The 17,770-nt window shown below is 42.7% G+C and overlaps 1 protein-coding gene across 1 annotated transcript in view; it reads left to right on the plus strand.

Annotated features, from left to right (window-relative positions):
• Positions 1–6,847: 6,847 nt before the first annotated feature.
• cep295 (centrosomal protein 295) overlaps positions 6,848–17,770 on the plus strand; it is a 188,566-nt gene continuing 177,643 nt past the window's right edge. Inside the window, exons 1-4 of the mRNA XM_060826944.1 lie at positions 6,848–6,959; positions 7,618–7,736; positions 8,398–8,598; positions 16,837–16,961. Of these exons, the coding sequence (XP_060682927.1) occupies positions 6,848–6,959; positions 7,618–7,736; positions 8,398–8,598; positions 16,837–16,961 (557 nt within the window). The remainder of the gene's footprint in view (positions 6,960–7,617; positions 7,737–8,397; positions 8,599–16,836; positions 16,962–17,770) is intronic.

Below are 17,770 nucleotides of genomic sequence, written 5' to 3' on the forward strand. Positions count from 1 at the left end.
CAGTTGCCTGAGGTGGGAATTGAACCCAGGTCCCTGGCGCTGTGAGGCAGCAGTGCTAACCACTGTGCCACCGTGCCGCCTCTTAGCGAGTCTCACAATTTCACCTGTCATCCATGGTTCCCTAATCTTGTCATTTCTATCCCTCATTTTCACAGGAACTGGCCGTCCTGCACTCTAATCAACCTCTCTTTAAAAGCCTCCCCACATATGTGGGTGGCACGGTGGCACAGTGGTTAGCACTGCTGCCTCACAGCGCCAGAGACCCGGGTTCAATTCCCAACTCAGGCGACTGCCTGTGTGGAGTTTGCACATTCTCCCCGTGTCTGCGTGGGTTCCCTCCGGGTGCTCCGGTTTCCTCCCACAGTCCAAAGATGTGCAGGTCAGGTGGATTGGCCATGCTAAATTGTCCGTAGTGTTGGGTAAATGTAGGGGAATGGGTGGGTTGCGCTTTGGCGGGTCGGTGTGGACTTGTTGGGCCGAAGGGCCTGTTTCCACACTGTAAGTAATCTAATCTAATCATATCAAATGTGGATTTACCTTCAACCAGCTGTTCCCAATCCACATTCTTCAGTTCCTGCCAAATTTTGTTATAATTGGCCTTCCTCCAATTTCGCATTCTTCCATTAGGACCACTCTTCTCTTTGTCCATAAGTATTCTAAAACTGATTCTAAAAATTGTGATCACTATTCCCAAAGTATCCCCTACTGAAACTTCAACCACCTAGCTGAACACATTCCCCAACACCTTTTCTGAGTTGGACTATTTACATACTGCTCTAGAAAACCCTCCTGGATCCTCCTTACAAATTCTTCTCCATCTTGACCTTTAACACTAAGTACATCCCCATCAGTGTTGGGAAAATTAAAATTTCCTACCACCAGCACCCTGTCGCTCCTACATCTTTCCATAATCTGTCAACATATTTGTACCTCTATCTCACGCTCGCTGCTGGGAGGTCTATAGGACAGCCCCAACATTGTTACCGCACCCTTCCTATTTCTAAGCTCTGCCCATATTGCCTCACTGCTTGAGTCCTCCATAGTGCCATCCTTCATCACAGCTGTGATATCCCCTCTGACTAGTAATGCAACTCCTCCACCCGTTTTACCTCCCTCTCTATCCTGCCTGAAATGTTGATATCCTGGGATATTTAGTTGCCAATCATGCCCTTTCCTCAACAAAGTCTCAGGAATAGCAGTAACAGCATACTCCCAGGTACTAATTCAAGCCTTAAATTCATCTACCTTACTTACACTTCTTGCCTTAACACAAATGCACCTCAGACCACCAGTCCTTTTACGTTCATCATCTGCTCCCTGCCTACACTTATCCTTAGTCACGCTGACTTTATTGTCTGGTTCCTTACTATCCACTAACCTCCTTATTTGGTTTCCATCCCTCTGCCACATTAGTTTAAACCTTCCCCAACAACATTTGCAAAAGGTCCCCCAAGGACATTGGTTCCAGTCCAGCCCAGATGTAGACCGTCTAATTTGTAATACTCCCACCTCCCCCAAAACCGGTCCCAATGTCCCAAAGATCTAAACCCCTCCTTCCTGCACCATCTCTCAAGTTATGCATTCATCCTGCCTATTCTTTCATTTCTACTCTGACTATCATGTGGCACTGGTAGCAATCCTGAGATAACTACCTACTTTGAGATCCTACTTTTTAGCTTGGCACCTAACTTCCTAAGTTCTGCTTATAGGATCTCATTCGTTTTTTTTATCATTGATGCCTACATGCACCATGACAGCTGGCTATTCACTTTCCCTCTTCAGAATATTCTGCAGCCGATCTGAGACATCCCTGCCCCATGCACCTGGGAGGTAAATACCATTCGGGAGTCTCGTTTTTGAACACAGAACCACCTATCTACTCCCCTTACAATTGAATCCCCTATGACTATTGCCATTCCACTATTTTTCCCACCTTTCTGTACAGCAGAGCCAGCCATGGTGCCATGAATCTGGCTACTGCTGCCTTCCCCTGGTGAGCCATCTTCCCCCAACAATATCCCAAATGGTATACTTGTTTTGGAAGGAGATGACCGCAACGGACACCGGCACTGCGTTCCTGCTCTTTCTCATAGAGTCATAGAGATGTACAGCATGGAAACCGACCCTTCGGTCCAACCCATCCATGCCGATCAGATATCCCAACCCAATCTTGTCCCACCTGCCAGCACCCAGCCCATATCCCTCCAAATCCTTCCTATTCATATACCCTTCCAAATGCCTCTTAAATGCTGTAATTGTACCAGCCTCCACCACATCCTCTGGCAGCTCATTCCATACACGTACTACCTTCTGTGTGAAAATGTTGCCCCTTTGGTCTCTTTTGTATATTTTCCCTCTCACCCTAAACCTATGCCCTACATAGGACTCCCCGACCCCAGGGAAAATACTTTATCTATTTATCCTATCCATGCCCCTCATTATTTTGTAAACCTCTAAAAGGTCACCCCTCAGCCTCCAACGCTCCGGGGAAAACAGCCCCAGCCTGTTCAGCCTCTCCCTGTAGCTCAGATCCTCCAGCCCTGGCAACATCCTTGTCAATCTTTTCTGAACCCTTTCAAGTTTCACAACATCTTTCCGACAGGAAGGAGATCAGAATTGCACACAATATTCCAACAGTGGCCTAACCAATGTCCTCTACAGCCGCAACATGACCTCCCAACTCCTGTACTCAATACTCTGACCAATAAAGGAAAGCATACCAAATGCCTTCTTCACTATCCTGTCTACCTGCGACTCCACTTTCAAGGAGCTATGAACCTGCACTCCAAGGTCTCTTTGTTCAGCAACACTCCCTTGGACCCTACCATTAAGTGTATAAGTCCTGCTAAGATTTGCTTTCCCAAAATGCAGCACCTCGCATTTATCTGAATTAAAATCCATCTGCCACTTCTCAGCCCATTTCTCTGGCTTTTGGTCACCCTTTCCCCTTCTCCCTCGGCAATCCTAATCTGCTATGTGACCAATTCACTAAATGTGCTATCTACGACCCCCTCAGCATCATGTATGCTACAAAGTGAGTCCATGCGCAGCTCCAGTGCTGTCATGTGGTCTAACAAAAGCTGCAGTTGGCACACTTCCTGCACTTGAAGGAGTCAGGGACATCAGCTTTGTCCCTGAGCGCCCACATTGAGTATGAGGAGCGTAACACGGGATCTCCTGCCATTTTTAATCTTAAAGTTAACTTAGTCTTAACTTAGATAAGTAAAAATGGAAATAAAAGTTTTTACCAATCACACAATAAAAAAAATCCTTGCCATATCAACACACCACAGAGTCCTTTTTTTTGGTTAGAGAGTTGGCTTTGATATTTATGGTGGTTAAGGACATGGAAGCTAGGGTTAGGATTAGGATTAGTTATAAAATTGGTGTGCAAGAGGATAAACCTGATCTAAAAGTTAAAGTTCTAAATTGAAGTAATGCCAATTTTGATGGTATTAGGCAGGAACTTTCAACAGTTAATTGAGAGAGGCTGTTTTCAGGTAAAGGGATGTTTGGCAAGTGGAAAAGCTTCAAAAATGAGATAACAAGAGTTCAGAGACAGTACGTTCCTGTTGTTGAAGGGCAAGGCTAGTACATGAAAGGTATGTTGGATAAATAGAGAAATTGAGGTTTTTGTCAAGAAAAAGAAAAATGAAGAGGCATTGGTCAGGTATAGATGCCTGGGTTGAGAATCTCTAGAGAAGTATAAGAGCAGTAGTAGCATAGCTACCATGGAAATCAGTAGGACAAAATAGGGATATGAGATAGCTTTGACGAATAGGGTTAAGGAGAACCCTGAGATTCCACAAATACATTCATGGCAAAAGAGTAACTAGGGAGACAATAGGGCCCCTTACAAAACCATGGGACTGTCTGTGTGTGGATCCACAGAAGACGTGTGAGATACTAAATAAATATTATAAGACCATAAGACCTAGGAGTGGAAGTAAGGCCATTCAGCCCATCGAGTCCACTCCGCCATTCAATCATGGCTAATATTGTGTCAATATTTACTGTGGACAAGAATATGGAAGCTATGGAACTTGGAGAAATAAATAGTAATGTATTGAAAGGTGTCCATAGTACAGAAGAGGAGGTGCTAAATATGATAAAATGCATACAGGTAGATAAATCCTTAGGATCTGATGACCCAAAACACCTGTGGGAAGCTAGGAAGGAGATTGCTGAATCCCTTGCTGAGATGTTTGTATCGTCAATAGCCATAGGAGAGATGCTGAAAGACTGAAGTGTGGCTAATGTGCTGCCATTATTTAAAAAAGGTGGTAAGAAAAAGCCAGGGAACTACAGACTGGTGAGTCTGATGTCAGTGATGGATAAGTTGTTGGAGGGGATTCTGAGGGACATAATTTACATGCATTAGGAAAGCAAGGACTGTTTAGGGATAGTCAACATGGTTTTTTATGTGTCACTAACTTGATCGAGTTTTTTTAAGAAGTGACAAAGAAGATTGATGAAGACAGAGCAGTAGACATTTTCTGCATGGATTTCAGTAAAGCGTTCGGCAAGGTTCTGCATGGTAGACTGTTTTGCAACGTCAGATCACATAGAATACAGAAGGAGCTAGCCACTGGAATAAAAATTGGCTGGAAAAGGGTGATTTTGAACTGGAAGCCTGTTACAGAAAAGATGTTGTTAAATTTGAAAGAGTTCAGAAAAGATTAAGAAGGACATTGCTGGGATTAGTGGGTTGAGCAAGAGGAAGTGGCTGAATACGCTGGGGCTGTTTCCCTAGACCATCAGATGCTGAGGTCTGATTTTATAGGAATTTATAAAATCATGAAGGGAACAGATAGGGTGAATAGCCAAGGTATTTTTCCCAGGTTAGGGGAGTCCAAAACTAGACAGCATAGGTTTAAGGTGAAAGATTTAAAAGAGACTTGAATGGCAACTATTTCATGCAGAAGTTAGTTTGTGTATGCAATGAACTAATGGAGTAAGTGGTGAAGGCTTGTACAATTACAACATTTAAAATGCATCTGGATAGGTATTTGAATCGGAAGGGTTTAGAAGGATATGTGCCAAATGCTGGCAATGAGACTAGATCAGTTTAGGATATCTGGTCGGCATGGATGAATTGGACTGAATGACTCTTTTCTAAACAAAATGGACTCTTTTCCATGTCCTTTATGATCTGTTTTGTTTACGCCAGAGGTCAATGATCTAAGTTGTCTCTGTATAGAAAGAGAATAGAAGCAGATGTACGCCATTGACCCTTAAAGCCTGCTATGCCATTCAATGTGATCATGATGATCACTCAACTCAGCACCCCGTTCCTGCTTTCTCCACATATCCTTTGAATCCATTAGCACCAAGAACCATAACTAACCCTTCTGTCAAAACACCCAACATTTTGGCCTCAATAGCTTTCTCTGGCAGAGAACTCCACAGGCTCATGACTCTCTGGGTGAAGAGATTTTTCCCAACTCAGTCCAAAATGGCTCACCCCGTGTCCTTAAACTGTGGATGGCATGTATGCTGCGATCTGCATTGCTTCAATTGCCTGTGCTCTGAAATGGCTGACTTAGCTAATCTGAAATGAATTGCCTTCATCTCTGTGTAATTGGATTGTTCCACCCTATGGTCTTAATTGTCTCTCTCTGTTGTCTTTAACTCATGACTTTCTCTTGCATTCTCTCAGTAACCCTGATGGTCTAAATCTGTGATCTCTATCGACTGTTGATCTATCTCCCTTTATGATCTGGACTGTTTTTCTTTGTGGAGAAAGTGAGGACTGCAGATGCTGGAGATCAGAGTTAAAAAGGTAGAGGGTGGAGTGGATACTGGGAAGGAAGACGTATAGGTAGGACAGTTCAAGATGGTGTTGCCGAGTTGGATCTGAGGGGTGGGGAAATGAAGAAAGAGGTGAAATCGACATTGATGCCATGTGGTTGGAGGGTCCAAAGGTGGAAGATGAGGTCTTCTTCCTCAGATTTCAGGTGGCTTGGATTTGGCAGTGGATGAGCCCCAGATCTTGCATGTTCTTGGTGGAGTGGGAGGGGGAGTTGAAGTGGTTGGCCACAAGGCAGTGGGGTTGTTGAGTGTGTGTGTCTTGGAGATGTTCTCTGAACTGTTCTGGAACTCAGCACCATCCTCTTGAACTGTCCTAATTGTTCTTCTTCCTTCTCACCTGTCCACTTCTCCTTCTGCTCTAACCTATCACCATCACCCCACACCTTCATCTACCACCTTCCAAGCTACCCTCCCCCAGCCCATTTATCTCTCAGCCCCCTTGACACCTCCACTCCCACCCCATTCCTGCTCTCTCCTGTTCCTCGGATGTTGCCTGACCTGCTGTGTTTTTCCAGCACTACACTTTTTGACGCTGTTTTTCTCTGTGGTTAATGATGTGGATTCTCCCTGTGAGCCATTTGTGTTCTCTCTGTCCCTATTCTCTGTGTAGTCAGTGATCGGGGTCTTCCCTCTGGTTCTCGCGTCCACTCTCTGATTCTTTCTTTTCTCTCTATTGTCGGTGAAGTCAGTTCTCCCTGTGACCCTCTCTTCTCCGTAGTCAATGATTTAGGTCCTGATCGCACTCTGAACCAGGTCCTCTCTCTGACCTTCTCTGCATAGCCAGTGAGCTGAGCCCTCCTCCTGGCCCGCTATCGAGTCAATGACCTTCTATGACCCTGTCCCTCGATCGTTAGTGATCTGGGTCCTTTGTGGAGAAAGTGAGGACTGCAGATGCTGGAGATCAGAGTTAAAAAGGTAGAGGGTGGAGTGGATACTGGGAAGGAAGACGTATAGGTAGGACAGTTCAAGATGGTGTTGCCGAGCTGGATCTGAGGCTCTCTGTTGTTTCGTTGCTCGCGCCGACTCCGGTTGGTTGATGCTGAGTTTGAATCGCGGAAGTGATGTCAGAGAACGCAGTTCGTTGTTAAATGTCCGCCTCACGCTGTTGGTGAAACCGTTGGTTGGTCTGAGTAACGTGGCCTTTCGTGGTGGGTTCAGAACTGGAGGAGTTTGCACTCCTTTGCTGCGCTAGCTGAGTCGTGAACGGTAAATTAGCAGCCCCGTCCGAAGTTTAGGTAAATTGGAGGACTAGAAACACTTCTTTACCGATCGCATGTGTGTGAAATTGTTTGGTTCGGTTGTTTTTAAAGTACAGCGGGGAGAAATGTCTCCCAAAGAGCAATAGCATTTAGTTTTTAATCCTGTTAACAAATATACTATTCCTTAAAATGTGTACGTGCGCAGCTCCTGGTTAACTCTGCCTTCGTTCTGTTTTGGATTTCTAACAAAACTTTGATATTATTGCTGAGGGTTCGGAAAACTTGATGAAATTGTGAGATGGGGGTGGGACAGAGGGTGGTGTGCAGGAGAGGAAATACGACCGGCAGTAGATTAAAGCAAAGGGCATTGCGATGGAAGGTGGGATAGAAGAGGATTCTGATGGGTGGCTGGAGTTTGGGCAGAGAGAGGGGGGGAGGGTTGGTGTCGAGGTAGGGTAGAGACTCAGCAGAATTGTATTTTCTTGATCGAAGATGTTATTACATTTTTGTGGAATAGTTGGCGCTTGAACTTAAAATTTCCGGTCTGCTGTCATTGTGCAACTTGGAAGATATTTGAATGATTTATTTTCTAAATCGGTCCTTACAGATCCAGGAAGGATGAAACGAAAAGTGGTTAAATTGAGTGGTCTTCGTCTTAGTCCAAATGAAGAGGCGTTTTTGATAAAAGAAGAGCATGAGAGAAGACGAAGGTTAAGAATAAAGCAGGTATGGTCAGACATCTAGGAGGAGAAAGTGAGGACTGCAGATGCTGGAGATCAGAGCTGAAAATGTGTTGCTGGAAAAGCTCAGCAGGTCAGGCAGCATCCAAAGAGCAGGAGAATCGATGTTTCGGGCATGAGCCATTCCTGAAGAAGGGATCCTGCCCGAAATGTCAATTCTCCTGCTCTTTGGATGCTGCCTGACCATGTCCAGCAACACATGGTCAGACATCTACTTTTGTAACAACCCAATTAAAGGTTTTTTTAAAGATCTATGTCCATCGCAGGCTTTACAGAATCGAAATGCAATGTAACTTGGCAAAAACTCAATAGGTTCTGTCTGCCCTTGGAAGGGCAACAGGCACACTGGGAGTGTGACCTGCAAGCTTCCCTCTAGTTAAATATCTATGATTTGGAAAGTGGGCATTGGTAACTCTGCCTCAAAAATATTTTGGTTAATTTTCAAAAAGTCAAAGGTGACATGCAAGTTTATTACTTCCTATTGGTAGTCAGTATATTAAATTCTAATGCTACCATTATTTTCTAATTTTCTGCAAACTAGAATAATGTGAAACAATAAGGGTGTTTAAAAACTGTACAAAAAGCAAATACAGTAGCCAAGGTTGAGAGTATTTCTGTTCTTTAGACATTTTCTTGTTACTTTGCAGGTCAGAGAGCAGGAGCGTTCTATTGCTGTGCAGATCCGAGAGGAGATAAAACATCGTCGTAATCAACAGCTTGAGCAACTAGCAAATGAGTTGAGGGCTGAATGGCAGATGGCACAAATGGAAAAAGCTCAGTCTCTAGAAAAGCTTTACCTCTCTGGTTTGAAGGCAGTGGGTGAAGGACATAGACAAGCTAAAGAAAATGTGAGTAAATACTTTTGTTCAGTTATTTCATTTAATTAATATGTGACTATAGTAATTTCAACACTCTATCCCTCAGTAGTATAGGGTCCTCCTTGTCTTCACTGCCCATGTGGTTGCAGGGTCCCAATGTGGAAGATGAGGCATTCTTCCTCCAAGTGTTAGGTGGGAAGGGTTAGATGATGGTGGAGGCCTGCATGTCCTTGGTGGAGTGGAAGGTGAAGTTAAAATATTTAGCCATGGGGTGGTAGGGTTGGTTGGTGCGGATGTCCCAGAGATGTTCTCTAAAACGATCTTCGAGTTAGTGTCCTATCTCCCTGATGTGGAGGAGGCCTCATCGGGTGCAACGGATACAGTAGATGACGTGTGGAAGTAAAAGTAAATTTCAGATGTGGAAAGATTCTGTGAGGCCTTGGATGGAGGTGAGTTGGGGAGGTGTGGGCACAGGCTTTACACTCCCAGTGGTGACAAGGGAATGTGCTGGGAGTCGGAGTGTGTATGGTTCTGACGCAGGAGTTGCAGAGGGAATGGTCTCTCTGGAATGCAGATGGGGTGGGGAGGGAAATATATCCTCAATGATGGGGTCAGTTTGCATGTGGCAGAGGATGATGCAATGTATGCTGAGGTTAGTGGGGTGGGAGGTGAGGACTGGGGTGTTTGTTTGGGGGAGGGGGTGGAGAGAGGATGGGGGTTCTGTCCCTGTTGTAATTGGAATTGACGCTGACCTGCTGTCCTTTTCCAGCACCCCACACACTTTCAATCTCCAGTATCTGCAGTCCTGACTTTCGTTCTCTTGAGAAGTTAACAGCCATGATTGAATAGCAGAGCAAACTCTGAGCTGAATGGCCTAATTTCTGTTCCAATGTCTTATGGTCTTTATGGAAATGATCCACCCCATAAATTTGTGTGTGCGTGCTTTTGAGAGAGTACGCATGCGAGAGATTGTAATAAGTAATTCAAAACTGTACAAATTAATTAATGTAGAGATCATAACAATTTATCAAGGTGATGCTGTAAAAACAAGAAAGTTAAAGAATGTTTTACAGATGCTGAATAGTGTGGTGGGGTCATCTGTACTGCATAGAATTTATTATCAAGTGTACAAGGCACAGTGAAATGCTTTGTCTTGTGAGCAATACAGGCAGATCAGAGTTAAGTAGCACACATAATAAATAATGGGTAAACAGTGGCAAAAACAAAAACACAGGTACAGGTGAATGTTAAGTGTTTTAGAGCCCATTTAGTATTCTAACAACAGTAGAGTAGAAACTGTTTCAAAACCAACTGGTGGTTGTGTTCAGGCTTCTGTACCTTCTCCCCGATGGTAGAGGTTGTAGTAAAATGTAGCCAGAGTGGGAATGGATCTTTAAGAATGCTGGCGGCCTTTCCTTGGCAGTGGGCTTGGTAGACAGATTCTATAGATGGGAGGTTGGCCTTTGTGATTGTCCGGGTCGAGTTCACCACTCTCTGTAACATCCAGACAGAATGCTCTTGAAGGTGCACCTATTAAAATTTTCAAGGGTATTTGCTGTCATGTCAAATTTCTTCAGCTGCCTAAGAAAGAAGAGAAGTTGTTGTGCTTTTCCAGTAGTGTTTAGTGAGGATGAAATGTTGTCCCCAGTCTTCACCAGATGTGGCCTGTGGTCAGGAAACTGAGAATCCAGTTGCAGAGAGTGGGGCTTAATCTGAGATCACTAAGTTTAGTAATCACTCTTAAGGGAGTAATCGTATTGAAGGCTGAACTGCAGTCAGAGTAGGATTCTTACGTAGCTGTTGTTGGTATCAAGATGTTCTAGGGAGGAGTGAAGGGCAAATGATATGGCACAACATCAGCCCACTTGTGGGTGGTTTTGGTCAGGGATTTTAACTTTCCGAACATAGACTAGGATTGCTGTAGTGTTAAGTGTGTGCAAAAACATTGTTTTCAGTATGTGGATGTACCTATTAGAGAAGATGCAAAACTTGAACAACTCTTAGGAAATAAGGCAGGACAAGTGACTGAATTATCAGTGGGGGAGCACTTTGGGGCCAGTATCCATAATTCTCTCCTTTTTAAAATCGTGATGGCAAAGGATAGATAATATATAAAAGTCCAAGTTCTAAATAGGAGGAAGGCTAATTTTGACAATATTAGGCAAAACTTTCAAAAGTTGTTCACAAATAAACAGATGGCTACAAAAAGGGAAACCTTCAAAAATGAGATAAGAAGACTCCAGAGAAAGTATGTTCCTATTAGGATGAAAGCAAAGGCTGGTAGGTATAGGGAATGCTTGATGACTAAAGAAATTGAGGGTTTGGTTAAGAAAAAGAAGGAAGCATATGTCCGGTATAGACAGGATAGATCGAGTGAATCCTTAGAGTATAAAAGAAGTAGGAGTATTCTTAACAGAGAAAACAGGAAGGCAAAAAGTGGACGTGAGCTAGCTTTGACAAATTGCATTAAGGATAATCCGAAGGGATTTTATAAATTTGTTACAGACAAAAGGATAACTCGGGAGTGAATAGGACCCCTCAAAGGTGGCCTATGTGTGGAACCACAGAAGATGGGGGCGATACTAAACGAGTACTTTGTATCAGTGTTTACTGTAGAGAAGGATAAGAAAGGTATAGAATGTGGGGAAATAGATGGTGATATCTTGGAAGAAAATGTCCTACCATGGAGGAGGAGATGCTGGAAGTCTTAATACACATAAAGGTGAATAAATCCCGAGGACCTGATCTGGTGTACCCTGTGGGAAGCTAGAGGAGTGATTGCTGGGTCTCTTGCTGAGATATTTGTATCATTGATGTTCACAGTTGAAGTTCTGGAAGACTCTAGATTGGCCAGCATGGTGGCACTATTTAGGAAAGGTTGTAAGGAAAAGTGAGGAACTGTCCATTGGTGAGCCTGATATCAGCACTGGACAAGTTATTGGAGGGATTCCTGAAGGACAGGATTCAAATGTATTTGGAATGGCAAGGAGTGATTAGGAATAACCAACGTGACTTTGTGTGTGGGAAATCACGTCTCACTAATTTGATTGTTACGTCTTCAAAAAAAACTCAGAATTGATTTAGGGCAGAGCAGTTGATGTGGACTTCAGTAAGGCATTCGACATGGTAGACTCATGGTTAACAAGGTTGGATCACATGGAATACAAGAAGAACGAGCTTGGATAAAGAACTGGCTTGAAAGTGAGAGGCGGGAGGGTGGTGGTGAAGGGATGCTTTTCAGACTGTAAACCTGTGTCCAGTGTGCCACAAGACTCATTGCTTTTTGACAAGGGTCCACTGCTTTTCATAATTTAATGAATTATTTGGTGTGAACTTAGGAGATACAGTTGGTAATTTTACAGATGACCTCAAAATTGGAGGTGTAATGGACAACCAAGAAGGTTACCTTCAGGTACAATGGGATCTGGATCAGATGTGACAACAGGCTGAGGAGTGGCAGATGGACTTTAATTTAGATTTTGGAAAGGCAAATCAGAGAGGAGGGCCTATGCACTTAATGGTAAGATCCTGGGTAGTGTTTAGATTAGATTAGATTAGACTTACAGTGTGGAAACAGGCCCTTCGGCCCAACAAGTCCACACCGACCCGCCGAAGCGCAACCCACCCATACCCCTTACCTAACACTACGGGCAATTTAGCATGGCCAATTCACCTGACCCGCACATCTTTGGACTGTGGGAGGAAACCGGAGCACCCGGAGGAAACCCACGCAGACATGGGGAGAACGTGCAAACTCCACACAGTCAGTCGCCTGAGTCGGGAATTGAACCCGGGTCTACAGGCGCTGTGAGGCAGCAGTGCTAACCACTGTGCCACCGTGCCGCCAACCGTGTTGCTGAACCTTGGCATGCAGGTTCATAGTTTCTTGAAAATGGAGTCACATGTAGGTAGGATAATTGGTTTGCTTTCCTTTTATTGGTTAGTGCATTGAGTATAGGAGTGGTACGGTCATGTTGTGGCTGTACAGGACATTGTGTCAGCCACGTTTGGAATATTGTGTGCAATTCTGGTTTCCCTCCTATCGGAAAAATGTTATGAAGCTTAGAAGGGTTCAGAAAAGATTTATAAGGATGCTGCCTGAGTTTGATGGTTTTAGGCAGAGGGGTGACCTTTTATAAAGATTTATAAAATCATGAGCGGCCTGGATAGGGGTTTTTCCCTGTTGTGGGTGTCTAAAACTAGAAGGCCTAGGTTTTGTGTGAGAAGGGGATAATTTAAAAGTGACCCAAGGGTCATGTGTTTGTGAAATGAGCTGCCAGAGGAACTGGTGGAGGCTGGTACAATTGCATTATTTAAAAAGGCATCTTGATGGGTATATGAATAGGAAGGGTTGAGACGCATATCGGCCAATTGTGGCAAATGGGATTAGATTAATTTAGGATACGTGCTTGGCATGGATGATTTGGACTGACAGGTCTGTTTCCATGTTGTACATCCCTACGGCTGAATCAGATCTCTCTGATGCCCTAGGCTTGACGTGTGGTTAAGTTGTTGAGAGATGTGTTAATGCCAGATTCATCAGCTGCACTCGCCAGGTTGTGCAGAACGTCATCCATGCTCTCAAGACTGATTACAACATTGCCATCAAAGGAGGAATCATGATTATACAAAATAGAACGGACTACAGCCAAGTAGTATATCGACAACTGATCAACCAGGAATAATACAACTACCTGCCGATCCAACCAAAGAATGCATCCATCAGCTTAACAGGTTGGTCAGAGTATCTTATGCACTCTCATCCACGTACTTCGCTTGTAGCATACTTCGACTGCCTTCTGGAAAAACACTAAACCGACACACCTGAACATCTTGTCGTATCAGGCAGTTGGAATCTATGAGAACACTTCTGGCTATGTCTTGGGCATCTTGAAACCCATTGTACAAGGAACCTCCAGCTTCTGTCACAACATAACAGATTTCTTACAGAAACTTGGCTCCCATGGACCTATCGAACCAGGAGCATTCCTCATCACAATGGACATTTTGGCACTCTATGCCAGCACCTCCCATGATGACTACATTGCTGCAAAAACTTCAATACTCAATACCAACAGCTGCTAGTTTTCAGACACCATCCTCCAACTCCATGCTTAATACTCAACCACAATGTCTTCACCTTTCGACCACCAGCTCTTCATCTAGACACACAACAGCCATGGAGACCAAATTTGCACCCCAGTATGCCAGCACTTGAATGGCACAAATTCGAGCAAGACTTCTTTTGTGCAGGTCCTCTGACCAACACTATACACTAGATATGTCGACTACAGTTTCTTCTTTTGGATCATAGCGATGAATCACTGAAATGATTACATAGCAATATCATCCCACGATCAGACCTAGCTAGTATTATGCCTCAATCAGTCTCATTTTTGGATATACACATCTCCATCAAGGGTGGGAACCTCAGTGATCTTGGGCTCATGTTGTTGTGCTACAGGCCACCCCACCTCACAGTTCAGCCTCTGAAATTTTCCTTTTTTTTCTGTAAGATGACAGCATCATCTTGCCTTGAATTGGTTCTCTCACCCTGCCCCGGCATGTGCGCTATGTTGTATCCTTTGATCTCCGCCTATAAACTCTGCATCTATGATTTTTGAAAAGAATTGTAGTTCAGTTTGTAAGTTTGCTTGTTGAGTTGGTAGGTTTGTTCTCTGACATTTTGTCACCATGCTAGGTAACATCATCAGTGAGCCTCCAATTAAGTGCTGATATTCTGTCCCACTTGCTATTTGTGTCTTGGTCTGTTAAGATTGGTGATATCATTTCCAGCTCTTTTTCTCAGAGGTTGGTAAATGGAGTTCCGAATTGATGTTTATTGAAGGAGTTCTGGTTTGAATACCGGGCCTCTATGAATTCTGGTGCATGTCTCTGTTTAACCTGTCCTAGGATGGATGTGCTGTCACAGTCGAAGTGGTGTCCTTCTTCATCTGTGTGTAAGATACTAGTGATAGTTGGTAATTTTCCTTTTGTGGTCCGTTCCTAGTGTTTCCTGCCCATCTGCCCAATGTAGTGTTTGTTGCAGTCTTCACAGGGTATTTTGTATATGACATTTGTTCTGCTGGTTGTTGGTACAGGGTCCTTTTAGGTTCATCGGTTGCTTTTACAGTGTTGGTAGACTTGTGGGCTACCGTGATGCCAAGAGGACAGAGGGGTCTGGTCATTATCTCCTTTGTCTTTGTCTTTGTCTTTGTATGATAGTGTGGCTAGAGTCTCGGTGTGTTGTGTCGCCTTGTTTGGGTTTGTTGTTTAAGAATTGGTGGGCTGTGCTTATTGGGTACCCGTTCTTGAATATGCTGCATAGATATTTTTCTTCTGCTCGTAGTTCCTGGGTGCTGCAGTGTGTTGTGGCCTGTTTTAAATAATGCCCTGATGCAGCTCAGTTTGTGGGTATTTGGATGATTGCTCCTGTAGTTGAGTATCTGGTCTGTATGTGTTGGTTTCCTGCAGACAGTGATGAAACTTGAGAACATGCCTACTAGTTCAGTGAGCAAACTTAAAACTCTGGGTGTGTGTGTGCTGCTCTGTTGCTGTACCTGATGAAGGGCTTGCACTCCAAATCAACCTGTTGTAGTGTGACGTTTTACTTTGTCCACCACCAACACCAGCACCTCCGTGGCAAAAATTGACTCTTTTCTACGTATAAAGAATCGGAGATAATATCCATGCCAAGTCTGTATCCATTGATTGACCTTCTCTATAATATTACTATTTGCATTTTGATTTAATTCTGTTAATACGGTTGCATCAAATCTACCACTCCTAAACTGGCACTATAAAGGTCCATGGATCTCTTCTTCCCATCAACATAATCTCTGTACCTTTTCCTCCCTTGTATTCACACAACTTCCTGTTGTATGCATCCGTGCTACTTGTCTCATCAACTTGTGATAAATAGTTTCATTTTCTAGCAGCTGTGGACAAAGACGTTTCTTCTGAATTCTCCATTGAATTTAGCGGTAACTAATCTGTACCTGATACTTGTTTCCCTAGTTCCGTTCTTCCCTCGAGCCTCTCCTTTTATAATTGTAAAGTTGTTTGTTAATTTGCTTCTCCAGACTTTTCCAGAACAGTCAAGTCTAGCCTGTCAATATTCTTGAGTGAACTGTTAAATTCTTGAATCCATCTCATGCTTTTAGCAACTATATTTTGTAATTTCTGTTACTATTTTAGGCAGTGGTTCCAAAACTGGCTAGTGATTCTTCTTGTAACTAACAATTTCTCTACTTGCTCCATTTAGACCCCAGTTCCTATCTATTATAGGAATTCTGTCTGTCTGTCGTCTCTAATTATAATCTCATTTCTGGGCTGTTGCAATTCTGTCCACTCCTTGGATATTTTTTATCACCTAATGTCCTTTTTTTCTCACCTACTGTACCTATGAAATTAAAAACCTGTTGCGCATTTCTGCAATTTTTTACCCACTCTTCCTATGTGACCAGAATTACAAGGTACTGTTACGTCATTGTAACTAATTAAATGTTTAGGAAGTAAACTTGTACTATGTTTGTGTGCTAAAAATGAAATCTTTAAATATGAAATTCAAAACTGGCTGTTTTAATGTGAAGTTAACCATTTAGATATCCATAATAAAAGAGAGAAGTGATGATTGCAGATGCTGGAGATCAGAGTCGTAAAGTGATTCCTGATGAAGGGGTTTATGCCCGAAACGTGACTCTCCTGCTCAGGATGCTGCCTGACCTGTGGTGCTTTTCCAGCGCTAACACATTTTCATAGTACATGATCAGGACTACAGACTATGCTTTGCAAAAATAAAAATACATTACTGTTTGAGTGCAACCCCACAGAAATATTTCTCCTTCATCTCATAATCTTAGATTACTAAAATCTTGAGCATCACATCCTTGATCTTCACTGTTTTGCTTTGGATGTTGTTTGAGCATAAGTTCTCCAACATTCCATCGCATGGTTTTAGGCCACTGGCATAAACCACTCTCTTTATTTTTAGCTTTTATGATTTTAAAAAAAATTCTAATCTTCTCAGATACAGATTATCTGGCTACTTCAGATGTGACTAGTTCGAGCACCTTTACAATTTTGTTGACTTTGCCTGTCAGCTGTATTTGTAGACTTATAAAAAAATTCTAGTTACAACTATAGGTCTAAAAATGAACAGTGATTCCTTAACATACAGTCAGGTTCCTCACTTTCAAACTATGTTCACCTAATGATAGTGAAATAATCTTTTCACTTTTTAATATGCATGTCTCCTTCTGATTTCAGGAACCAGATTTGAAAGCTCACTCAAAACAGGCAGCTGTAAACACAGAGAAAGCAGAGAAAAGGCACAGAGAAGCATTAAGGGAGTTGAAGCAGCAAAAGGATAAAGAACATGAAGTCCAAAATAGGTTTGCTTGTGGATCTTGCATAATGAAGCTTATTTATTTAATTATAAACCTCTTCAGTAATCGCAACTTTTATTTCTAGTTTCTAATACGTAACAAATCTGCAAATATTCAATTACTTGTCCTTTCGCAAGCAACATGATGCAACTAATGGGCCTTCAAGCATTCTAGATTTTGGGATTTTTGTCTCAAACTTTAACTGTCCTGTTTAGAAGACAGCACAAAACAACAGCTGTAAATTTCTACAGGTAATCATATTGATATATAAATTTTCTACACAGTTCAATGGGTAAGCTTGGGTTTTCCATTGCATTGTATTTACAGTAAATTTGTCAGGCTTGAGTAGGGTGAGAAGACAATCTGCCACCCATGCCCTGAGATTGATCACCTGTTTTTTTTAAAATCTAAATTTTACTTATGTAAAACTAAATGGAAATTTGCCTCCTGAATCTGGCCGATTCTTCTATCGGTTGTAGTAGATTTATTTACTGCCTGCACATATGGTTAGAACTCTTGTTTTTTTTTGTAGTTTTCTAATTACCTACTATCATCATAAAGAAAAGCTCAGTCTTGCAGCATGCTTCTCATGAAACATTGATTTGATTATCATAATAAGTGAGCAAGTTATCAGCTGTTAATTCTGAGCTTCCATTGTTCTATCCCTATCTCTCACTGCCACTTTTATCTTCTTTCAAAAAATGAAAATCTTTAATCCTGCGCTTCAATTGTTTGCTGAAAACTACTGTAACTTTAATATACTTTTGCTCATCTGAACCTACAACGTTAAGTTAACTTAAAAAGTATATGGAGGA

The sequence above is a fragment of the Hemiscyllium ocellatum genome, chromosome 6 (genome assembly GCF_020745735.1).
Source record: "Hemiscyllium ocellatum isolate sHemOce1 chromosome 6, sHemOce1.pat.X.cur, whole genome shotgun sequence".
Classification (NCBI taxonomy): domain Eukaryota; kingdom Metazoa; phylum Chordata; class Chondrichthyes; order Orectolobiformes; family Hemiscylliidae; genus Hemiscyllium; species Hemiscyllium ocellatum.